This window comes from Stylophora pistillata, chromosome 1, assembly GCF_964205215.1.
Source record: "Stylophora pistillata chromosome 1, jaStyPist1.2, whole genome shotgun sequence".
Lineage (NCBI taxonomy): Eukaryota > Metazoa > Cnidaria > Anthozoa > Scleractinia > Pocilloporidae > Stylophora > Stylophora pistillata.
In genome coordinates, this window is record NC_142519.1 from 2,555,863 (window position 1) to 2,581,354 (window position 25,492).

At 41.4% G+C, this 25,492-nt stretch overlaps 3 protein-coding genes across 4 annotated transcripts in view; all 3 read right to left on the minus strand.

Moving 5' to 3' along the window:
• LOC111340803 (fibroblast growth factor receptor 4) overlaps positions 1-24,940 on the minus strand; it is a 47,328-nt gene extending 22,388 nt beyond the window's left edge. The window contains exons 1-4 of one of the 2 annotated variants that reach the window (XM_022947711.2): positions 24,622-24,940; positions 3,594-3,748; positions 1,032-1,358; positions 2-307 (exon numbers count right to left, since the gene is read on the minus strand). In XM_022947711.2, coding sequence (XP_022803446.2) covers positions 2-307; positions 1,032-1,358; positions 3,594-3,714 — 754 coding nt within the window. In that variant the 5' untranslated portion in view covers positions 3,715-3,748; positions 24,622-24,940. The remainder of the gene's footprint in view (position 1; positions 308-1,031; positions 1,359-3,593; positions 3,749-24,621) is intronic. The other variant, XM_088730915.1, reaches the window with a different exon arrangement.
• On the minus strand, positions 3,790-6,258 carry LOC148740803 (uncharacterized). The gene has a single exon (XM_088731061.1). It carries the CDS (start codon positions 6,159-6,161, stop codon positions 5,157-5,159), a length of 1,005 nt encoding a protein of 334 aa, XP_088587187.1. The 5' UTR covers positions 6,162-6,258; the 3' UTR covers positions 3,790-5,156.
• On the minus strand, positions 9,839-10,657 carry LOC111336042 (putative transposon-derived protein F54H12.3). The gene has a single exon (XM_022942058.2). It carries the CDS (start codon positions 10,655-10,657, stop codon positions 9,839-9,841), a length of 819 nt encoding a protein of 272 aa, XP_022797793.2.
• Positions 24,941-25,492: the final 552 nt, after the last annotated feature.

The window sequence follows — 25,492 nt, forward strand, 5'->3', positions numbered from 1 at the left end:
CCTTTCGGGCTAAAGAAGGCTGGCAAGGACAATTTTTTTCCAAGGATGTTTTTTGCCTCACATTGATATTCACCAAAATCTTCCTTTTTCACTCCTGTAATAAACAGCTGGCTTTGTATGCTTTCTTCGTCCAGAGGGTAGTTAATGAGCTTTACCCTTGGGTTGGACTGTAAGGCAAATGAATCATTGTCCTTGATCCACGAGATGCTTGGATTAGGAAGACCGGTGGCAGTGCAGTTGAAAGTTACATTGGCCCCTATATCAGCACTTTGGTCCCGTGGAACTCTCATTAACTTTGGCGCAGCCCCTGAGGGGAAAAGATCAAAATAACATCATTAGATTAAAAATTCTTTGTTGTTATTAGAGATAATTTGGTGTGGAGCTGATCGAAATCGAACGAAAAGAAAATATTACAGTTATTACATTTCTTTTGCAACGCAGAGATCAATCGTTACAAAACCTTGTATGCTACCCCCTTATGGTTATATTCCCGTATTCGGAGGGAACCATTTTGAGGGATATTGTCCCTTACCGGGGTAGATGTGCCTGCATTTTTTCCATTCATTACTACTGGTTAATTTTTTTCTCATGAGAAAACTTTAGAGAACGTATCAGTTATCATCAATTTTTCTTACAGACTCGCTTCGAATTCGTTTGGGCCGATGAGAGCAAATTGTTTATGTGAAGTAGTTAGATATGCATAACGGTAACCAATGTTCCTGATTTATATTCAAAGTTTAGTTTTGCAGTAATAGACCCACGCATTACAAAAGCATATAACTGATTCGTTATTCGTTTTCTAAGTGCAGAATTTCGTCCTGTGAATCTTGTATTTCGTGCCAACCGTTGAATAAGAGAACTTTTCGAACTTTCCCTTAGCGATGAGTGTTATCTACTGTATTTTGGAATTGCCTATCTAAGCATTTGGGAAGTTTTTAAGATGCTAATTATTCGGTCTGCATGGTATCAAAACTCAATGCACAGTATCTATATTTACATAACGTAAATAAGAGGTATGATAAGTTTCTTACCTAGGATCGTAATTTTAAATGATTCTCTTGTGCAATGCGAGGGGAATCCATTGCCGGCTTGACAAATGTAACTTCCAAATTTGTCAGCCGTCAGATTTTTAAGCACCAATGAACAGGTGTAGTTTTCTTCAAGGTGAGTTTGAAGCCACTGACACCTAGGTCCAATGCTTCTTCCCTGTAGATCGTACCACTCGATATAACTAACCCATCTGTCCACATATTGTTTATCTAACGTTCTTGGTTCCGCTTTACAAGTCAGCGTTATATCGGCACCAATGGGAAAAGTTTCGTTTCCTGAACTTGAAGAGATCTTGACAACGGGTCTTACTGGGAGAGAGAGCCGAGCAGATAAAAATAAAATGGTTATGCCCATCTAAATAAATATTTGTTTTTAAAATGAATAAAGGCCGATAGTTTCTAAAAAAACTGTTTGGGCCTGCGTCGGTGGGGGTAACGAAATAATTTGAATATATCAACAAAGTTGAAATGGTAAATTGGCCACCGTTACGATTATAAAAGCTGACGTTTCGAGCGTTAGCCCTTCGTCGGAGCGAATAGGGGAATTGTGGGTTGTATGTGCTTTTAAAGGTAGAAAAAGGAGCTATGTGATTGGTGGGAAAATGGCAACGAGAAAAACACGAATAAATTAGTGGAATGAAAAGCGTTTGTTGATACCGGTGGGACTTAGACTGCCGGTTTGAAAGATGAGCTTTTGTTCAAGAGTTTTCCGGCTTTCCGAGCTAGCTAAGTGTTAGGAAAGACCGCAGATTGCCATGTGTTGCTTAGAATAGTGTTTTTCTCGTTGCCATGTTCCCATCAATCACGTAGCTCCTTTTTCGTCCTTCAAAAGCACACACAACCCGCAATTCCCCTATTCGCTCCGACGAAGGGCTAACGCTCGAAACGTCAGCTTTTATAATGGTAACGGTGGCCAATTTACCATTTCAACTTTGTTGATATATTCAAATTATTATGTTTTAAAAAGTTTCACGAATGACATTAAACAGATCATCGACAATCACAACAAACGCATCTAAGATACAATGAATATATAAAGTTTATATATTTTGAACTGCGGTATTAGATACGTATGATGCACGATCCTCGCAGTAGAGAGCGCTATTTATGCGGTGGTCAGTGGTTCGAATCCCGTACAGACCTGATTTTTTTCAGGTCTGATTTCCGCTATTGCATAAATAGCGCTCTCTACTGCGAGGATCGTGCATCATACGTAAACGCATCTAAATTCATCCAAACACATCGATGACACCACAGATGACACCAACATAAAAGACAACAAAACTTGTAACTGCCGACAAAAGAATACATGCCCACTAAACGAAAACTGCCTCCAATCATCGTTATCTACCGAGCCATAGTCATACGTAAGGATAGCAGCACTACTGAAAATGCATTGGACTCACAAAAAACCACACCAGGACAGGATACAGAAACCACACTGAAACATTCCTACACACAAAACCCAGAAACTCTACCGAACTCAGTAAACATATCTGGAACCTTAAAGAAAATAATATTGATTGTTTTTAGCTCAACTCGTAAGCGGGTGATATTCTATAAATCCTGAGATCTGAACTGGTGTCCGTTTCACGTTGAGTCGCTTTGCAGAACATCTCAAGATTCATTGCAATTTTTCACAAATATATCTCATTTTGCCAGCTGGGCAGAAATTTTGAGCGAAGACTTTGGTAACGACCTTTCGGCGATAAATTACATTTCTTCTCTCTTCTCTCCTGCTCTTAAATCACTTTCGTTTTTCCGAAAACATTTGGTCGCATTGGGAAAAACTGTGCCCTCTGTCTTAAGTACCACCCTCGGCCTACTGCCTCGGGCGGTATCCAAGACCTCAGGCGCAGTTTTTCTCAGTACGGGTCTCCCGGTTGGTGAATAACATATATTCACTTTATTTCATAGCGCATCCTTTCATCAAGATCACCCTACAAAGGAGCAAGTAAAAGATGCAACCTCTGCCTCAAAGAAATATTACTTATCATCTGCCGACCTGAAATTGTCGTCAGTCAACTAACGTAACGAAGTTGTGTCCTTATGCCACCACAGAAACAAAGCGCTAATGTGTAACAACTTAACAAAGCATTTAAATTTACTGCTACCCCTATTGTGCAATTTTTATGCTATATAAACGATGGTTCCTAATATTCTTGTCACTAAAATCCCCTGATGATTTAGTAGGGATGAAAGCATAGTCTTTGTATATTCCTAACTCAACAGATATGTATGTATGTATGTATGTATGTATGTATCTATGTATCTATGTATGTATGTGTGCATGTATGTATGTATGTATATATGTATGTATGTATGTATGTATGTATGTATGTATGTATGTATGTTGGCTATCTATCATCTCTTATCCAACGCGGGCTCGTGGAATAACTATTAAATACACTTAGATAGATAAATACATAAGTAGATCTATAACTAAATAAATGAATGAACTAAATTAAAGAAAAATATACACCGATATACACTAATATACGTGGTCTTAAACCAGGATGTTTAAAAGTAGTTAAGACAACTTACTTTTAAAATTGGGATTGCACTGTCCACCTCTGACGAAAGGAAGATTCCACAAAGCGCAGGAAATAGTTAATAAAACAAAACACATAGACGCTTCTGGAAGCCAGAAGTTACCCATCATCATGACAAGTTGATAAATTTTTATCTCGTTGTAGATCCTGCAGACGATATTTTTTTTTTTATTGAAAATAAGTACCAAGTTAGGATTATCACTAATGTATTTTATGTAGATTTATACACCGCGGTAGTTAGGAAAATGAAATCGAAAAAATTAGTTTAAAGTTTTTCTTCTTCGTCAACAGTAACGACAAAAACTAAAGCGAAAATTGATCATGACGAAGTTCACGTCAATTCAATTCAGCTAATCTTGAAGGTGATACAGTGTATCACGCATCGTACACAAATATTACCATAAAATTATTTATCCATGAGGAAAATTACCTCCCGTATTAGAATACGGTATTGCTTGGTTTGTCTGGAACTTTTTGCCCGCCTGGTTGATTCAGGTTGAAATATCATCACAAAATTATAAAGTGAATTGGCTTATGGAAGGATACAATGTACGTTAGCCCACCGTTGACAGAAATGTCGAGAAATTACAAGATGATGAATTGACTAATTGAAACTTCTTGAAGTTTATCATTTGTAGGTCCAAAAGCATATTTCCTTTCATCTCAAGGAATCTGAATCTTTCGCGACATTTAAAAGTGAGGTCGCTTCCTGCTTCGTTTCTCTGAAGCTGATAAAAAACGTTATGATTAAAAGAAAGTTTTCCTCCCTTTCAAAGTTGCGGCCCTGAAACGGTATATTATGGCGACAGTGTTTAATGTCACATTGTCATATGTTTGTTTTCTTAAAGACCGAAAAAAGTTTGTCTCTGCAGTGTTTTTTTCTCCATCATATGCTTGCCTCCGTTTGGGGACCGAAGTAATAATAAAATAGTGGGAATATAAATCGTAATTTTTTTCCGGATTGAAGGAAAATGTCAAATTGTTCGTCGTAAGCTAGAACTGATATTTTTTTTTCCCGGAAATAAGGAGTTAGCTTACCACGATCGAGTTCCATTTAAAATATACATTTTTAAATTTTCAGCAAGAGAATGCTGGCGACAAAATGACATCTCAGTAGTAGGCATAGGGCGGGTTCTGGCGCATTTTCGATAAAATTATCATGAATTCTCGTTAATTTAGCACTCACGGGTTTTTTGTCATTAATTTAGCGTAGCTTCACGCTAAGATATATTCTCGTTAAAGGATTGATTATGCGTCAATTCTATGCGTGAATTTGCGTTAATTTATTCGATGGGTTTAAATTTATCTCTCGTTAAAGGATGATTTCTTGGCTCAATTCTATGCGATAAATCTCGTCAATTTACTCGCTAAGGTTATTTCACGTTAATTTAGCGATGCTTCACGTTAACATATCTAATGTGTACTTAATATTTGGTCCTCATTCACTCTCAGTAAATTAATGTAGTTTTTACGTTAATTTCAATGTGTGGTTTGTGGTTTGGTTTTGGTTTTGGTTTTGACCCCATCATTAAAATTACCGTACGTTCACGATAATTTATTCAGACCGGTAATGCCCTATTGCATATGTGTTCACTCTGTCTGGAAGAATTATTCGTTTGTCATCGTCTGCTGAGAGAGCTATCTTGTTAATCTCTTCCATATACATCACATGCTTTCGGCTTCTGAGGTTGTTCATCTTCCGAAGCTGTGGTCCACCACCAAACAGGCATCTCTTATAGTCGTCGAAGTTGATCGTACGTTTAACAACACCTGTCTTCACCCCCTTGCACTTCTTCTCTTCCTTTCCCTCAAGCATCTTGTAGCTGTAAAGCTTCGCACGAAGACCGACGAATTCTTCGATAATTCTACCCCCACTTTCGTCTTTCATCATCCCCACCACTTTCTTGTTCACACCGGTTGGTATCCCGGAAGGATGATCTTTCGGAATGTTACTCCTGTCAAAATGTTGATGTACGTCAGAAGAAATATCTTTGTAGAAGTCATCGGTTTGAATCTCATAACAAAGAGAATCTGTGTCGGTGAAAAGAAGCTTTGCTCTATCATCTCCATACTTAGGTTTGATGTAATTGTAGTGAAAGTCATACATGAGTGTTTTGCTGAGATCTAGAATACTCATTCCGAGATACACCGGTTTATTGAAGAGAACTTGCGTTTTCTTCATCTCAATCGCACAGAGATTCTCGGAGAAGATCGTGCAATGTTTGAAGTTAACCTTATTCGCTAGCTTCTTCGCCTTATCGTCTGAGTTTACAAGTCTAACGTCAACTCGTTTCCTAATATTTTCGCACGTCTTACCGTAGCACGCGTTGTTCATTAGCTTGTACAGGTCCTTCTCGAAGTCGTTGTCAGCCAAAGTTCGCAGATCTGTATTCATGTCGATATAGCTCCTCATCCATGGACTCTCATCGAACCGGATGATACGATGAATCTTCCCAATCTGAATTCCAAGAGATTTGTAGAGCTTGAGCGTCTCGTGGTGAACTATGTACTTCTTCTTCTCGTTTAACGTACAGACCAGCTTTGGAACTTTGCCAATCATCAAGTTCTCAGGAGCAAGAGGATAGTCGTTGAAGTAATCGTGCCGCTCTTCAACGATGGGAGGCAAATCAACCTCGAGAATGCAAGGATAACCTTCCCATTCTTTGTACTCTTTCTTATCCGGCCAATTGAAGCCGCCTGTAGGCAGCGGCCGACGCATCGCGGCAGCGTAAAGGTTGTTTTCATCTACGTATACGATGAACTTTGAAGGTTGGGTGGGATCAAACTTCTCACCCATGTACTTGTTGTTACTTATTGCATGTCTTTTTGTGATCATACTAACCCCCCGCGAATGCCTTTCTCAAACATATGCAACATATCTGGGTCACTCAGTAATTCAAGCTTCACCCCAGTCTTCTTGAGACAAGCGTCCCAAGCCAACCCAGGCGCTGTGAAATACCAACAGGGGTCGAGATCATAGTTCTCCTTGCAGAGCTTTCGAAAGTTTTCAAACACATCGGCTAACAAAAGAACATCGCTTCGATTGTAAAGTTTGTGATAGTCACGCATCGTCTTCATTCGAAAGGTTTTCCATACATTCTGAGCATGGGTATAGTCTTCATCCGAGATACCGCTACCACTTAACACGGAGAAGAAAGCTTCTTTCGGTGGAAGCTCAGTCTCATCAAGCTTATCGATAGAGCTCATCCACTCGTAGGGATAGACGCCCTTTTTCTTCAACAGTTCAAGCTTTTCTCCATGGAAATATCTTTCAGTATTTACTAAAGAGTCACCCTTCTTGACGAGATTGTTCACGAGTTTATCAAGAGAGGAGGCCATGAATTTGAAGCTATCAATGAACCGCAATTCTCTCCTCACAACGACATTTTCTTTTTTTCTCATAATTGATATATTCATCCACCACAATATCTTTCGAAAAGCTGATATATTTCTCATCTGTGTTGGGAATGCAATTAATCTCACCTTCTGAAACGCCGAGATTTCTAACAAACAGATGCGCATCGTAGTTTGCCAAGTTGTGGAAGACGACAGGGACGAATTTTGGGCGGCTGAATCTAAGATTACAGATGTTATGCGCTGCTCCGCGAAATTTCCCAGTGTAGTGATCATGATCGCGCACTTTATCATCTTCGCTTTCGAATTTCCCCCCACACAACCAACAACACGTCGCATTTACAAACTTTTCAGCATCTGAACCTTCTGGAAGTTTGATCTTAGCTTTGTCTGCCGCTTCAAACATGTCAATGAGCAACTGCGCAGCTTTTTCACCTTTAGTCTTTCTTGCGTTTTCAATACATTTCGAACGACATTCTTTGTCATCGAACTTCTTGTAGTCGGGGTTGGAGATGGCACGAGCCTTATTTCTTTGTTGCATCGCATAAAATTCTTCTTCACCTGTGAAGATCATCTCTTTTGGTGGGTGGTTTTTGTATATGTCCTTAACCTCATCTTCAAGCATTTCAACGAATTTTTGCGCCACATCTTCATCCTCAGATTTCGCCACATAGGTCATCATCTTTGAATACTTATCGTCAAAATTACACTTGACATAGTAGACGAAAGACACAGGGATGTGTTGCTGCTTTTTCTCGGTGTAGCACTCATCAGGATTGGGTTGACATGTTTGAATAGGTTTGATGATCGATTCAAAATCAGCGTAGATCACGAACGGCAAATCCATCTTCTTGTGATGATTCTTAAAATAGAGGAAACTATCCTCCTTCGGCATCTTCTCTCTTACTGCGTCGTGATCCCGGCACAGTTCCTCATGAGTCTCAAGCAGCTTCTGAGATCCGAAGAAATTGAGACATCTCCTACAAAAGTATTTCTTCGCCTTCTTCTTTGAGACTTCGCTGGATATGAGTCGACTCAAATCCTTAATAAGGCAGTAGTGGGTTTTCTCACCTTCAGTGATGAAAAGAAGGTCAATATGAGTCTTGATACCCGAAGGGTCTACTTCACTCACCCTCAAGGGATTGATCCCACGATTCTCACTTGACCATGTGTAAACGTTAACACCAAGACCTGGATTTAAGCGCTCAAAGCGACCTATGCTCTTCAGCTCCATCGGAAAGTCAATCCCATCAAAATTAAGACGAAGCGCTTGCTTTATCAATATCTTTGAGACACGCTCTTGATCCTTCTCCACAGGATTCAACGCTCTCGCGATACGCCATTTGAAACATTTATCGTCTTTGTTTTTCATGTTGATTATGGCCTTTTTGTTCGCGAGATGTTGTGGTAGCGGAATATATGATGAGCCTTTCAGAGGAGTATATTTTACCGTGTGTAAATCTAATCCATCAACAGAATCTACAGTCCAACCGCTCCCATTTCTCGTAAACGTAGCCAAACTCTCCATCATCTTCTCAACACACTCTTGATAAATCTCCTCTCGGTCTGTGTCTTGAAAAATAATCTTTTGCGAAGAGTTAAATATCGCATCCTGTTGCACAGTCTCACCAGTCGCGATATTTGTCTTCACCATGTTACATCTCAGTACGAACTTCACCTTCAAATTCTTCTGTGTCAACAGAAATTCGACAACGGTTGGTTTCACAGCTTTCAGAAAATCTAATGGTGAAAACCCGCCAACTCCATCAATCGTGTACATTTTTGCGAAACCTCTCAAAGAAGACATGGCTTCAACAAGTTTGAAACGGTACTGACTATTCTTGTATAATTCGTTGATATGGTCTTTGAAAGATTTCAAAGCGTTATCAACATTTCTCGACGCGTTAGGTCGGTCGACTTGATCCCTTAACCACTCCCCCCAATCCTCTACCTTGTTTTTAGCAAATTCGACAGCCTTCTCAATCTTTTCAATCGTTTTTGGTGGTGGTGCTGGTGTTGGTTTTAATATATCTCCTTTTGGTATTTCATGCGCTGGTATTGGCGCGTCTAGTAGGGAGCCGCCTGTGTGATTCCAGACGAACTCGATTTTTCGATGCCTCTGCGGTTTGGAAACCACAGTAGCGGCTGACTGAATGAGCTTGATAAGCTCAGCTTTTTGAAGTTTTGAATAGCCGTGTAGCCCCTCTCTTTTACAAATTTGGCGAAGCTGCACAACTGTGTTTTTCTCCATGTTTGTCTGTATAATATTCTCTGTAAACCTTATCTTTAATGTGTTTTTCCTGACTCAATTCCAGTGAGGAAAATCAATTTTTTGATGGAATACCGTCAATCTTTTGACTTTTTCATGTAACCCTCAAATCTGAGGTTGTAACGTATTCCATCGATAACTATATTGTTTTTTGTCTCTTCAGTTTTCGCGATTTGCTTCCTTCCAAACCTTCCAGAGTTTATGTTGAAGTGTTTTGAAGCGGCATAGATTGAGGGGAAAACAAGCTCTTCTACAGGTTCATCGGAATCTGGCGATTCTACAGGTGTTAACATCACCCTTTTCCTTACACCAGGTAGGTGGATGTCTTTCGCGGGGAGGAGGGTTTTTGATCAGTTCAACCAACTCCTTCTTAGTCTTTTCGTAAAGACCTGGTATACGCATTTGTTTTGCCTTTACGAGGAGTTCGTTTTTCGAGAGAGTCTCGAGAGAAGCTTCGGGCGGATTTCTGATGTTAGCGATTAACCCTTCTTTGTTAAGTGAATACCATCCTTTCAATCTCATTTCTTTCGCCTTTTGCATTAACTCGCGCTTTGTAGGAGTGTCAAGCTCATCCATCTTGTTATCTTATATTAAACATCTCTTTAATTGCTTTTTCAAATTTTCTGAAGTTCGCTTTCATCAACCCACGAGTTGAATTTTTCGGGATAACCCACCCACTTAACAAGAGCTTTGCCTTTACTTTTTCGAATAACCTTATCAATACGGAAGACATCTTGCTTAGCTTTTATGAGCTCTTTTTCATAAAAAGAGCCCTTCATGTCCTCTCCGAGAAGATCCTTCAGTTTGTAAATGATCGGGTTGGAATACTGTATCGCATCAATGACAAAGATCTCCTCAGTCCAATTCGGTGTGTACCCCTTATCAAAAACTCTTCTCTTGTATTTGGAAATTCGTACCTGATCACCAACCGCAAACTTTGGTTTCTCTCGTGTTTCGCTCATCTCTTCACCGTACAGTTTCAAATAGACGGCGTTCTCATTCTTCTTTTTGGATGCCTCTACAGGTGTCATACCGATCGATCTATGTTTTGTATTGTTGTACTTCTCGAGAATCTTGGGCAGAATGTCGAGATATACCGTATTGTTTTGAATTGTGAATTGCTTCCACATCTTCGTTTTGATCGTACGATTCCATCTCTCACACACAGAAGATTTCTCTTCGTTCTCTGTTGAGTACAGCTCAACACCTTCAGCTTTCATTAGATCTTTGACAAAAGAATTGTAGTACTCCCTACCTTTGTCAACCCACATTTTCTTTGGTTTTCTCCCTTCAGCAAAAATCTTTCCGAATCCCTCCGCTACACTCTCACCCTTTTTATTTTTCAACGGTACAATCCAGCCATACTTACTGAAAATATCCAACACCATCAGCAGATACCGATAACCCTTGTTCCATTTTGAAAACTTTTGCATCTCCACCAAGTCAGAGCACCAGGTGTCATCGATACCGTTCACAATAACGCGTCGCTTTGTAAAGTTTTGCCTGATGGGTTTATGCAACTCATCAGCTAATTCTTCTTGCCACCCCTGGGGGTCAGCTTTCACTTCGACTTTTTTTTACCTCCCAAACCCAAACCGAGCTTCTGTTTGGTGTTGATGATGTTTCTCGCCGCCCAGTGACCCCACTGTCTTTGAGAGTATGGGATCGCATCGAGCTCTTTTACCATTTTACGATCAGCTGCATTCTTACACTCTTTCGGGTTTGGCTTGTTCGCACAAACGCTGTAATCAACGTCGTGTTGCATTGCGACAGCGTCACTTGAACCTGTTGGCGGGTCATAAATCTCAATAATCTTACCGGTCTTTGGATCAAACCTCAACTGCTTATCTAGATCGTTGTAGGGCCCCGTGTATTTATGCCCAGGGAGAGTCCAACCCGATTTTGGTTTCGGTAGTTTACCGATAGCTTTATGAATATCGAAGGATCCTCCTTCGTAAAGAGGGTGGGTCGGATCATTCACCCCGTCAGGTGCATACATCGACATTGGCAACATTTGATTTATATCATAAGCATTATACGCACTTCCGCTTCCGCTGATCTCCCTACTCATATCGTTAGCAAAAGAATCGAGCGCTTCATCAAGATACTTGTTTGCGGTCTGCTTCAACCTCCTTTTTGTAAAATCAGATGAAACAGCTTTCGCAAGACCTTGCTGAGCCATGTTAGCAATCCCCTTCAAAGCCATCTCACCCAATGAAGTGCTGGTTCTCCCTACATCTTCAAAGAGCGCCCCGCCTTTTTTTTTCCTCCAGTAAAAGTCACCTTCGTTATGCCACATTCGGCACATTTAGATTTTATCATCAGTCGACCATTTTTCGCAACCTCCTGCCTCTCACTCCCCGGTACAGACTGAGTCTGTTTTCGCTGTTTGACACAATAACTCTTCATCTCGAACAATATATATTATAGTTCTATAATTTCTCATCGAAATTTCGAACACATGAATTTTTCGTTTTGTCGAGGAAAAGGAAATCATAAGGTTTTAATTTGGAAAACTCGTCAACAACGAAACAATTTTCATCTGCGATCAGTTTTCGATGTCGATTAGTTGGTGGGGTATAGACAATCATATGTGAACAATTCAGCCGGATGTCTACAGGTGTCTTGTGGTACGACTGGGATAGGTATACCGGGGAGATTTGGTGATGTCGACCATCAATGAAATGCTTGAGGATCTTATTCTGGGTCTCCTTCGGGGCTGTGATCAAGTCATCAAAAATCACCACCTTTCGTCCCTCGCTGGGGTACTCGGTTGTATCAGGGATTTGAGAAGGATCCATGAGATTTAAAATCTCATAACCTATTTTTTGTGATTGACGATGCATGATCCTCGCAAGGTCCTGAATCAAATCTTGATGAATGTTTGGAGTATAGATGTATATTTCATCGTATACGACCAGCGGTCTCCTTAACATATAGCAAAGAGTGTTTGTTTTACCTGAACCAGAAGGACCCGCGACCAACATCCTGTACTCCTCATCGAGATAGTCGACACCGGGCACTTTTCTTTTTCGAGTACTACTCTCCTTAGCCAATTTAGGAATATTAACCATGCTTCAGCTTTTACAATTAGCTACTATTACTAGTAGCTGAAAATGTATGTTGGTTTTTGGGAATAATTGTCGAAAAGCGAGGATGGCGCTTATCACAAAAATAAGCGCCAACGATGTAAAAAAGCGATGGGGATACATATTTCAAAAATAAGCGCCAACGATGTAAAAAGCGATGGCGCCCGCTTAATTTTCAAATAAGTCCCACCCTCGCTTTTACTTTTTTTGGATTTTTTTTCTCTTTGGTAGTAGTATAACACACAAGAATCACAAGTATCAAAAATGTCTCTCACATCTTACAAAAATCTTAGCAAAGATAATGTTATTTTCGAGGAGGCTGCTACCAACAAACACGGTCACCAACGCATAAACATCCAGGCAAAGCACGACTGTGGGGAAAATGCGCCGGGACCGTTGGTGATATTATCCCCTCTTCGCTTCTCGTTTGGCGTGCAGGCGACTCTGAATAAGGCGGGTGATATCACGGGATATTCGCTCCCTATATCTATCTGGGATGCGTTCGAAGATGAACCAACACAAAAAGAGTTTGACTTCTATGCAGCATTGAAAGCACTAAAACATCTCTGCCGTGATCATCTTGAGGAAGTTTACGAGCCAGAAATTGCTGGAATGATGAAGTTTCCTTTAGTTGAAAAAGAAGGGAAACCCCCGATACTCTACACGAAGCTCATGTACTCTGAAAAGACTCAGAAGATACACACTCTTTTCCACTCAAAAGAGAAATCAAAAGAGAATCCTCACGATTACCTAGATCAGTACTGCAAAGTAAAGATGTCCATAGTGGTCGATAGTATCTATTTAACCGACGAAACCGTATCGGTTCAGCTCAGGTTGCATGATGTGTTTGTGAGACCGCTTCCGCAGAGGATGCCGTTGGTCACCATTTCTGAGGATGAACTCGAAGAAGATGAAGAATATGAACTCGAAGATGAAGAGTAGGCTGGTCTAATACCCCGTTTTTACTAACATTTTTTTTTATGAGGAACTCATAAAAAATGGCTAACGCAAGCGTATTCAATTTCAATCATATCGACTACACTCTCGGGGAGGAGAAGATCAAAGAGCTCAAGGCTCTATACAAACACTACCACAAGAAGTGGTGGTATGCAAGGAAGGTCTTCAAATGCTTCAAACGAAAGAGTCTTCTATGCAACCTGGGGAGTAGTTTTCTCATAGTTGCTGGGGGAATTGCTGGAGGAGTGACCTTGAATCCAATCATGCTAGGTGTAATATCTGGTAGTGGTCTCCTTCTCAAGACCTTCACAGATGTGAAGAAGTTTGATCGAAAGATAGATATGTCCATGTTCGCCTATACGACATACGAGAAAATATTAACAGAGCTGAGATCATACCTGAGAGGGAGAAGTTTCGACAAAGTATCGTTTCTCAATGAGGTGAGGCTCATCGATGATACGATAACAGATTTGTGCCCAATGTTTCACTCAAGCATAGTAAAACAATATGAAAAACGCTTCGGTGAAGCTTGAGGCCTAAAGGTGCTTTCCTTTTTCGAAACGAAAAAGGAAAAAAAGGACTTAGGCCTTAGACCTCTTCTTCGAGTTCATCTTCTTCATCTTCTTCATCAGATGAGAAGACGGCTAATGCTTCTCTCTGTGATAGCGGTTTCACTGCCGCATCGTTCACTTTGATCTGTAATGAAGCGATATTATCACAGATGATAATCGAATGGATGATCAGCGCAAGCTTGCATTCACAGTATTCATCAAGGTAATCGATGGGATCCGCTTTTCCAAAGTGTGTGTGAAATAGTGTGTTTATCTTCTGGGTCTTCTGCGAGAAGAACAGCTTGGGATAAAGAAATAGACCATTAGACTTTCTATAAACGGAAGGGATTAGATCATAAATATAAGGACATGGCCTAGGTTCGAATAATTTTCTTATATGATTATCGCATAGTTGAAAGATATCATTAAAAAAAGCGATAAGCTCACCCTGTCTAGAGGTTGGTTTATTCACTTTATTACGAAGGCATACGGGCATGGTGTAGCCGGTGAGTTCACCAGATTCTTTATCCAAACACTCTTGTACCCGAGGTAGAATAAATATATGAAAATCATATATTGAACTGCGGTATTTGATACGTATGATGCACGATCCTCGCAGTAGATAGCGCTATTTAAGCAATAGCGAAATTCAGACCTGAAAAAAATCAGGCCTGTACGGGACTCGAACCACTGACCTCTGCGATACTAGTGCAGCGCTCTAACCAATTGAGCTAACAAGCCAACTGAGAGCAGGCCGTTAAGTTGATTCGTAATGAACCCGTGAAAGTGATAAATGAGGTAGAATAAATATATGAAAATCATATATTGAACTGCGGTATTTGATACGTATGATGCACGATCCTCGCAGTAGATAGCGCTATTTAAGCAATAGCGAAATTCAGACCTGAAAAAAATCAGGCCTGTACGGGACTCGAACCACTGACCTCTGCGATACTAGTGCAGCGCTCTAACCAATTGAGCTAACAAGCCAACTGAGAGCAGGCCGTTAAGTTGATTCGTAATGAACCCGTGAAAGTGATAAATGAGGTAGAATAAATATATGAAAATCATATATTGAACTGCGGTATTTGATACGTATGATGCACGATCCTCGCAGTAGATAGCGCTATTTAAGCAATAGCGAAATTCAGACCTGAAAAAAATCAGGCCTGTACGGGACTCGAACCACTGACCTCTGCGATACTAGTGCAGCGCTCTATCAGCTCTATCATCTATCTATCAGCGCTTCGCTCTCTGCGATACTAGAGCGCTGCACTAGTATCGCAGAGGTCAGTGGTTCGAGTCCCGTACAGGCCTGATTTTTTTTTTTTTTTTTTTTTTTCAGGTCTGAATTTCGCTATTGCTTAAATAGCGCTATCTACTGCGAGGATCGTGCATCATACGTATCAAATACCGCAGTTCAATATATGATTTTCATATATTTATTCTACCTCATTTATCACTTTCACGGGTTCATTACGAATCAACTTAACGGCCTGCTCTCAGTTGGCTTGTTAGCTCAATTGGTTAGAGCGCTGCACTAGTATCGCAGAGGTCAGTGGTTCGAGTCCCGTACAGGCCTGATTTTTTTCAGGTCTGAATTTCGCTATTGCTTAAATAGCGCTATCTACTGCGAGGATCGTGCATCATACGTATCAAATACCGCAGTTCAATATATGATTTTCATATATTTATTCTACCTCATTTATCACTTTCACGGGTTCATTACGAATCAACTTAACGGCCTGCTCTCAGTTGGCTTGTTAGCTCAATTGGTTAGAGCGCTGCACTAGTATCGCAGAGGTCAGTGGTTCGAGTCCCGTACAGGCCTGATTTTTTTCAGGTCTGAATTTCGCTATTGCTTAAATAGCGCTATCTACTGCGAGGATCGTGCATCATACGTATCAAATACCGCAGTTCAATATATGATTTTCATATATTTATTCTACCTCATTTATCACTTTCACGGGTTCATTACGAATCAACTTAACGGCCTGCTCTCAGTTGGCTTGTTAGCTCAATTGGTTAGAGCGCTGCACTAGTATCGCAGAGGTCAGTGGTTCGAGTCCCGTACAGGCCTGATTTTTTTTTTCAGGTCTGAATTTCGCTATTGCTTAAATAGCGCTATCTACTGCGAGGATCGTGCATCATACGACTCTTGTACCCCGAAGGAAAAAAGAGTGGGTGTTTCGATCACGAGTGGCCCCGCTGTATTTTCACCTCCTCCATCTTTTGTTTTTATTCTAATGATTGTGTGTCCATGTTGGTTGACTACTTTATCCCAAAAGATAATGTTCGATTCTATACTTTTGATACTAGTGAGTTGCATGCCTGCGGTACTTATGTTATTACTACCAAAACAAAAAACTTAAACCATTTTTACATCACTTCCTCATTTGAAACGAATGAGGAAAAAACCGTCTAAGCTTCTAGACTAGCTTTCGAATTTCAAATGAACCGTAAGCTTTTCCTGAGAAATAGGAGTCCGTTAGTTGCATTCGAATTCTCGTGTTATCAGCTGTTATCTCAAGGATTCGATGCACATTAACCTGGGTAAACGAACCGCCTTTCACGTAAGATCTATCAAGCTCTGCCCAAGTGGTACCCGAATCTTCACTCTTTTCTATAGTGAAGACGCGACCATTCAACACAAGGTCACTGTATACGATTTTATATATTCCTTTCTTCACGATTTGTAGCTCTCTTCCGCTGTTGTGAACAGAGAAGAAGTTGGTGTTGTAGCCTCCCCCGGAGGCAGGTGGATAGCATACAATGTCGCTCGCCGTTGAGCTTAATCTAACATTTTTGTTGTTTTGATGCGCTACACTCTTTACGAAGAGTAAAACGGGCTTCTCATCCACATACTTTTTGGTTACGGCTGAAGAAGGGAGAGTTGGTTCCTGTTCGAGTGTAAGGGCGGAATTAATGTGAACTCCACCATTCACAAAGCTGTACCACGCCGTCCAAGCCTCTTTTGGCAGAGTCGCGTGATAACCGTGCGATCCGTACACGATTATCCAAATCGGTAGCGTGTTATCGTAGGCCTGTCCCTGCTTATTCTTCATTACGATATCCCACATTAGGTAATTGGGTGAAGCGTTGTTGTGCTTTGTGACATGGACCAACGAGATGATGTGATTTGGAAATCTGTTTGTTCTCTGAGCGTTCACAGTTTCAACACTACTGGTTGCTGTTAATGTTATGCTGCTAGCGTCGATTTTTGAAGATTCGTAAATCAACTCGCACACAATAGTGTATTCAGAAATCGCTGCGCTGTAGAGATTCACACCGAACCGAGAAGAGTAGTAACCCTTAGAAGTGTCCAAACTCAGATCAAACGGTTTTGTCCTTGGGTTTGTGGGGTATAATTTCTTGGCGTCGGTTATAGATTTGCCTACCAGGTCGTCCTCATCAGACCAAGATGCGTTACTAGCCATGATATACGATAAGTCGTTACTGAGCTCTGCCGGGGCTAAGTTGTGTGAGAGACGGTCTTCGACAAACTTTCTGTTCACCAGTTCATTGTCGGCTGTGGCTGAATGAGAAGATGTAACTTTGTTTGAACCCATCGCAAGATCACCTGTCATGGTATCACCAGCTTTGTTGACTTTTGTGTTGGCTAAATTTGTAATATTTGTAGAACAGTGATCAACATATTTCTTTGACACAGCTTCATCGTTATCTGAGAAGGTGTCTGGTAGGTTCACGATTTTACGTTTACGTGCGTCTAAGGTTTGCTTGTCGTCAAGGTTGCGAAAGCTCGGTATTCTCTTCTTTGTATTGTCAACGTATACTTGAGTAGCATTGCTGAGACATGTAATATCGAGAAGGCCTTGCAGATGGCGTTTAATCGATCCCGCTTCATATCGAGATACGAGAGTGTTCGAGTTTTCGTAAGTAGGTTGTTGAGCTGTAGTCATATTCAGGTAATTTTCTCTCTTTGTGTTAATCACATCTTTACCATTCATATCGAGGTTAGCTGTCATCTTCTGTGTACCATCCAAGAGCAAAACAGATGCTGTATCCGCTTTGCCGCTTAGGCCGTTCAACACAGTTGATGAATCGGCCTTTTTCGCCAATTCGGTGTTGAGTTTATTCTCATTCACAGCCGCTGTACCGTTGAGCGGTTGATCGCTTAGTCCTGTGACCTGGCGGTCCGCCCCGTGTGCGCTTGTGAAAGTTATCGCCTTCTTCAAATCCGAAAGATCGATGCTAGAACCGCCTGAACCACCACCAGAACCGGCAGGGCCTCGGGGGCCTCGTGGTCCCCGCGGGCCGGTGGCTCCGGTGTCGCCTTTGTCTCCTTTCGCTCCGGCAGGTCCGGTAGCTCCGGTAGCACCGGTATCGCCTTTATCACCTTTGTCTCCTTTCGCTCCGGCAGGTCCTTGTGGTCCCGCAGGTCCTTGTGGCCCCGGCAGGCCCTCTTGAGCCGGTATTGCTCTTTGCTCCAGCAGGTCCTCTTGAACCGGTATTGCCCTTTGCTCCAGCAGGTCCTTGTGCACCGGTAGGGCCGGCTGGACCTTGCGATCCTTGTGCACCGGTAGGGCCGGCTGGGCCGGCTGGACCTTGCGGCCCTTGTACTCCGGCAGGGCCGGCTGGGCCGGTGGCTCCGGCTGGTCCTCGTGCACCGGTGTCACCCTTATCACCTTTAGGCCTGGGAGGACCTTCAGGCCCTTCTTTGCTCGCCCCTTCTTGTCTGTGATCGACGTTATGATAACCGTCAGAAAATCCCATGTTTGTCTTTGTAACCTCTTCAGATAATTTGAAGAGGTTTTTTTGTTGTTTAATTCAAACAAAGGGTGTGGTGAAGTACTTTACGATAAATCTCTCATTTGACAAGGTATCGCTGTGTGATAGCGGTTTTGTCACATCGTCAAAGATAGCGTACAAACTCTGATGAGCTAGAGAGGGTTTCAACCTGCGGGTTACCTCATTCAAAAAGTACAGGCAATAATAACCGCACAACACGCTCAACAATGCTTGATATTGTGTATTGTTAAATGCGAAGTTGATGCCTTCGGTGTTAGAAAGCGATACAATCTCTTGTGGTGGGTGAAGACCGAACGAGTCAAAATATAAGATGAGATCAGAACCGAAAAACATCGCTACCCAGTGTGAACCGCTTTCGTGTGACTCGTTCAAATTAATGACGTAAGAGTGTCCAGGTTTACAATGTTTTATGTGATCTCGAGAGATAACTCCAGCAAAGTTTTGTATCTTGAGATATTTGACCCACTTCTCGATATCGTGGTTTGTTATCGGTACATTTTTGAAGGGTGGTTTCAGAAAATTGAGTCAGTTTGCTAGACATAACGTCTCGTAGTCACGTGCGTCGAACGTGACTACGAGACGTTATGTCTAGCAAACTGACTCAATTATCGAACACGTTCCTGGCCTCGGCCCGCAAAATTTCATCACAAGGTTTCAGAAAATGTCCCCTAATATCGGTATCCCGTTTAATGGAGAGTTTTTTCCCAGCAAGAGACCTTCTCCCTTCTGTTTTTTTTTACCTCTTCCACGGCTAATCGCTGTCACAGGTCCATCTAACTGTGGTGGGAAGTATATCGGTGGCGGTGCTCCTTCCCAATACGGTCTGTTTTGTAAAGCTCCCCCGGTGGCGCCACCGGTGCCTGGTGGTCTGTTTTGCATCCCTCTCTCTCTGCTTTTCACACCGCTTCCGGTCAACGCCTTGAGTACTAGCGGTATTCCGATTGAAGCGAGAAGTGTACCGAGAAAACCGCCTGATTGCACCTTCGTTGGCTTGATTATCAAATTTCCACCGGATTGGAGCGCATTGAGGATGTCTTTCTTCTGTTTCTCTGTGAGAAAATCCTTATAAGCTATGAGCTGTTCAATTTTCGAGTTTGGTACTAGAAAACCGCCTGATTGAGTCCCAGCACCGAGAAATTTGTCTGTGGTGAAATTGCCTATACTTGTGAGCGCTCCTGTCGCCAATCCTGGGGCGACTTTCGATAATAGTTTCGTAGCAGTCGGTATTACTTTAGGTAATACTTTCGAACCAAGCGCTAGAAGAGAAGAGAATAAGCTACCGCCTTCCTGCGCAACCTTAGATAATTGAGTTTTCGATATTTTGAGATCAACACCTTTTCCAGCAGATGCTGCTTTGCGGATCTTGTTGATCTGTGTCTACGTAAGCATCATCTCATCGGGGCCGCTCAACGCATTGTGTGAGAGGCGTAGAGTGATTTCCGAATTCTCGTTGATTGCTTTAGCAAGCTTTTTTCTCTGATTTTCACTAAGTGATACTCCGTGAGGGTGATAAGTTGTCATGTTTTTATAATACGGTTCGTATTATAAATTTCAGAAAAAAGACGAAAAGTCAACCTAAGTTCTGACCACTGCCTTCCCGGACATAGATTCAATACTAACATCCCCTTCGTTCAAAATAAGCGCATAGATGTGATAGTCCGGGTTGGTGTTGTTGTTCAGAGAATACTCGAAATCCAATCCTGTTGTAACTGTTAGCAACTCTGGCTTCTGTTTTGTGAGGTCAAAATACAAGAGCCCAAAGAGATCCTGAAACTCCTTCAGATCGATGGCGGGGCCGATGAGCTCGTTGCTTGTAAAATCTGAGTAGGCCGCAAGCCTACTCCATGCGCGTGTGATTTCGCTGTTTGGATCCAGCTGGGTATCAGGGTATCGCTCACCGTTTTCAACCTTGAGTTGAGCTTTGGTAAAATATCGCGCGTTAGCTATATTGTACGTGTTGAACGTGAGCATATTTTGCTCCTGGTCTGAAAACTTTGAGGCATTCACCACCCAAACGAACACATGTCTCGGCCTTCTCACAGCGTTGGACATCCGAAACGTCCCCGACCCCTGTCGAAGCGGATTCGAAAAGACGATCTGCTCTTTCAGATAAGTCCATGTGTGGGGTTTGAGATAATTACCCATATATGCCTTAACCCCAAGTTCGTTGAATTTGATGATAGGCACCCATAATTTGAACTTGGTTACGATGTAACGTCCCGCGGCGGCGGCATTCGATCTGAATAAGACATTATCATCGCTTTCAAGCCTAACATCAAATGAAACTCTTCCGTTGGGGGCTAATTGTTCCTCCAGAGAGTCGAAAAAGCCAAACCTGTTAAGCGGTAGGTGAATGTTATTTTCCGCACCTGTGGCGAGAAGAGCCTTTCGTTTGGCAAAGCCTTCGTTATAAGCTGCGTTGTCTGTAGATGCAATGTTTTGCGCGTCTCCAGTAAGTTGGAGGGTTGTATACTTCTGGATCACAGCTCCACTGCCAGTGTCCTTGTAAAAAAACTACCGGGGGCCTACCTTCCTCGCATGTTCATCGGTCATTTCTGTGAGATTTTTCACATTCACCGCATGATTTGCGTTTGGGAGATCGAGCGCGCGTGTACTGTCGAAAGAGATTTTGATGTCTTCAATTAGACTGAAACCTCCGTTGATAATAGCGGCGGCATCAGCGGCACCGTAAGTGGTGTTGTCCATCTTTGTGAGCTTGACATCCATTTCGAAATATGCATTATACCAGTCGACAGCTGTTTCAGAGGCCGTAGTAGTATCTACGGTAAATTTGTAGCCGTCTTTCTGCTGATAAGTGTTGTTGGCTGGCGCTGATTGCAGCGGAGTATCGAGTTCATAGCTGCGAAATTCATAGCCTTGGGCGTATTTTGGTGTACGCATCGATGACATGATGATTGATTTTGTTAGAGAGACAAGATTTTTTTATTACAAAAAAAGTTCAGCGAAGTCTGAAAACACACCCGAGGGTTCTTTTTTATTTTTAGTACTTTTAGTACTAGTACTACGTACTGAGGGTGATGGCGACACTTTTTTTGTCCACTCTTTTTGGAGTAGCTTTACAAGCTGTTCTCCTTTGTCTTTCTTTACTTCACCTTGTGTGACTAGCGGTGGCGGTGTGACTTCGAGAACTTTCTGTGGCGTGACTTGCGGTGTGACTTCAGCGCTTCGTGTTGTAAATTTATCATAGATTTTCTCACCGAGTAATTGCCCCCTCTTCTCTCCGATTTGCTCCGCTCCTTTCTCAAGCGCTTTCGTTGCCGCTTTCGTTGCAAGCTCCTTCGCAGCTTTACCTGTGACCTTCGCAGCTACTTTCGAACCGACACTTTTGAGAGTGTCGAAAATTCCTTCACCTTCTTGAAGTGAGTAATCATCATTAATATTTTGTAATACGATTTTGCCGGTGATGGCATCTCTTTTCATTTGCTTTCGAACCATTTTTATTTCATGCTCATGAAATAAATTTTCTATGTTTTCCTATGTTTGGGTCAAACCTCATCACAGGATTGAATGTTGTTGTGAAATCGTGGCTTGGCCCACGCGAACAATTCAAAGAGCTCAGGTTTAGCGGTGTTGGAGATCTATGAAGCGATACTTCTTGCTTCATCATTTTCAACATTTCCTTATTCAATTCTACTAATTCTGAAAGTTTATCCATTACGTTAGATGTTTTTGTATATAGGCTGAATAATCTTCTTTCGAAATTTCGTTCTTCTTAACGAGATGCTCCAAAATCTCAATCACTTCGTTACGTAATTGGATAGATGAGTTGCCTGCGTCTATAGAGCCTGTTAATTTCTTTAATCTGTCTTTCAGATCTTTGAAATCGGTAAATATAACCCCTCCAGTCATTTTCGCTTTCCCAGACGTTTTGTGCATCGGAAGGTTAGCGAGTTTGGTGGGATCTTTGAATATTTCCATCGATTTTTGTGAGTAATTCATTTTCGGATTAAATCTCTTTGTCAACAGATCGACGATGCTTTTGTCACCCTGTCTTTCATAAACAACAGAACCGGTTGAAGGGCTGATCGCTTCAACCATCATTTCGTTTAAGAGTCGAGTGGGGTTGATCAAGAGACCGCCGAATTGTCCGTTGTTATCAATCTTGTAAGCGTTTCGCTTCTTTTGCATGTATTTACGCTTTGAGTGGCCCTTGCCCTGTTGCGTGACAAGTATTTTCTCTCCACCCGAGAGTAAATTAATGCGGTCGGCATATTTTTTCAACGTGTCGATCTGTTGCATATTATCGATTTTATCCTTATTTTTCTCCTTATTCTTCGAGAGACCGGCCTTCACATGGTTTGCTCTCTTGATTTTATCAATCAAATCTATCTGGAGCCTATCATGATCGAAATCCTTCTTGAGTATTCGTTTGTATGCATCATTCGGTGCGGGAAAGCCGCTCTTTTGAATATATTCAAGTTCGTCTTGACTAAAGCCGATATTAGGGTCAGGGACTTTTGTTTTCGGTTTAGGAGGTGCTTCAAGAGCTGTGGGAGAATCTGGTGGTGATTCAGCTCCTATAGAGCTGTCTAGCTCTTTGAGAAAAGATAGATCTTGAGTGATAGCCTTTTGATTTTCATCCAATTTCGGAATGAGCTTGTTTTGTTGCTCGTCTATTGTTTGTTTGACCTGTTTAACCTCGTCTGTGATCGGTTTGAATTCTTCCTCGCGTTGGAGAGCAAGACCTTGTTTAGCATCGTTAAATGCTTGCACGGTCTGTCTGATTTCCTCCCTTTTTCGAGCGTTTTCGAGTTTGAGATCTAAGTTTCTTGAAAAGGCAGCGATATCCATGATGAATATTTCTTAGTGGGCAAGATAATTTTTTTGATGTAAAACGTGATGTGAATAAATTAAATTGATTATTGCGCTCAGGTTTTTTATTACATCGTAATCATGAGGTAATCATGAGGTACTACTTACAAACAAAAGAACGCGCAACGCGAATCACGAGGCGCCACTTTAGATACAATGGATCATGTGATAATATCACGTGAAAGACAATAGATTGCATTCCAGACGTCCCTAGTAACGGAGATGCCAAAAATAAATTTTTGAAGCCAGTTTCAAACCCTGGGTTACTAGGGACGTCTGGAATGTTTCTTTTGTTTTGCACGTGATCAGCCCATTGTTTGCGGTTTATGCAAATCAGTGTTCACATGCTACACTTTACACGCGAGACCGGCGCGTTACCTTCACGAATGATTACATCATAGATTACATCATCACATCTAGTCTGTCTGATTCAAATTTGCATAAAACCGCAGACAGACAGTCACGCAATTAACGTAAAAACTACATTAATTTACTGAGAGTGAATGAGGACCAAATATTAAGTACACATTAGATATGTTAACGTGAAGCATCGCTAAATTAACGTGAAATAACCTTAGCGAGTAAATTGACGAGATTTATCGCATAGAATTGAGCCAAGAAATCATCCTTTAACGAGAGATAAATTTAAACCCATCGAATAAATTAACGCAAATTCACGCATAGAATTGACGCATAATCAATCCTTTAACGAGAATATATCTTAGCGTGAAGCTACGCTAAATTAATGACAAAAAACCCGTGAGTGCTAAATTAACGAGAATTCATGATAATTTTATCGAAAATGCGCCAGAACCCGCCCTATGCCTACTACTCATCTCAAGTTCCATAGCAAAATCCATTACCTAACGAGAGAATTTGGCGTTGAATTTCACGCAAGAACCGATAATGTTCGAATAGCGAGGTAATTCGTGCGATATCGGTTGTGAAGTGCAATTTAGCACGGAATTCACCCGTCTGGTAACGGGTTTTCCTTGAAAACAGCAATAAAATTCAAGATAGATGTCTGAACTCAGTATTCAATGCATTGAAGTCTTCATTTTCTTCTGTAACAACACAACGACAGCCTTTATTATCTTTAGTTGAGGTTTTATATAATGATCTATTTATTGTGGGAAAAGAGAATGCAAATAAAATGGTAATTTCAAAACATTTTGAATAGAAATTCTATAAACTTACCTTAGGGTTTAGCGACGAAACTTGTTAATATACCACGTATGAGGAAGTAGTGAAAATGGTAATAGGAAGTCCAAGAGAATATTGTGCGTGCAACCCTGAGTTAAAATAAACTGTCATATGAAGCGGTATTTCATTACTAATAGAAAAGAACTCAGCAGATATCTTATGAGGAAAGTGAGGGTTGAAGTGACAAGTCTCAAGTAATGAGCCAATTGCAAACTCAGACAAGATCGAGGATTATGTTTGCAAGGCCTGTCTTTTGGCAGCAAATTCTAGAATACTATTGTTAATTAATTCGTAGACTGGTATGTTGTAGATAAGAGTAAAAAACAGAAAGATGTAAGCACACGCCGAGGAACGATGCGTGCGTGGGAAATCGCTTTGCGCGTAGGTTGCTGCACGCAACAAGAACAGGTGTTTCTTCCAATGTTTTATTCCATATTGACACTCGGCTTTCTTTTGGTGGGAGTTTCTTTAACACATTTCTAACAGAGAGGTCCTAGAATGTGATTGCAGCGTTTCGAAGTGGAAAGTGCAAGTCCATTTTTCCTTGACTCCTAGCTATACGGACTAGAAAAAACTACTGAGAAATTGAAAGATATATCCTTACTTGAACTTGAACTTGAACTTTAAACTACTGATTTCTGGATTTACAAATGACATTTTGGTTTTTTGTGGCAAGAATGAGAGGACCTATTCTGGAGGGATAAAATCCCTGGGAATCACACACAATCCTGTGATTTTTTTCCTACGGAAGGACAATCATTGAGTGGATCACACTTCAGCTCATCTCTCGCTATTTCTCCAAAAAACTGCTTTCCGCTTTTAGAAGTTATGTGCTGTGATAGTGTTTTCTCACGCGAGGTCCGAC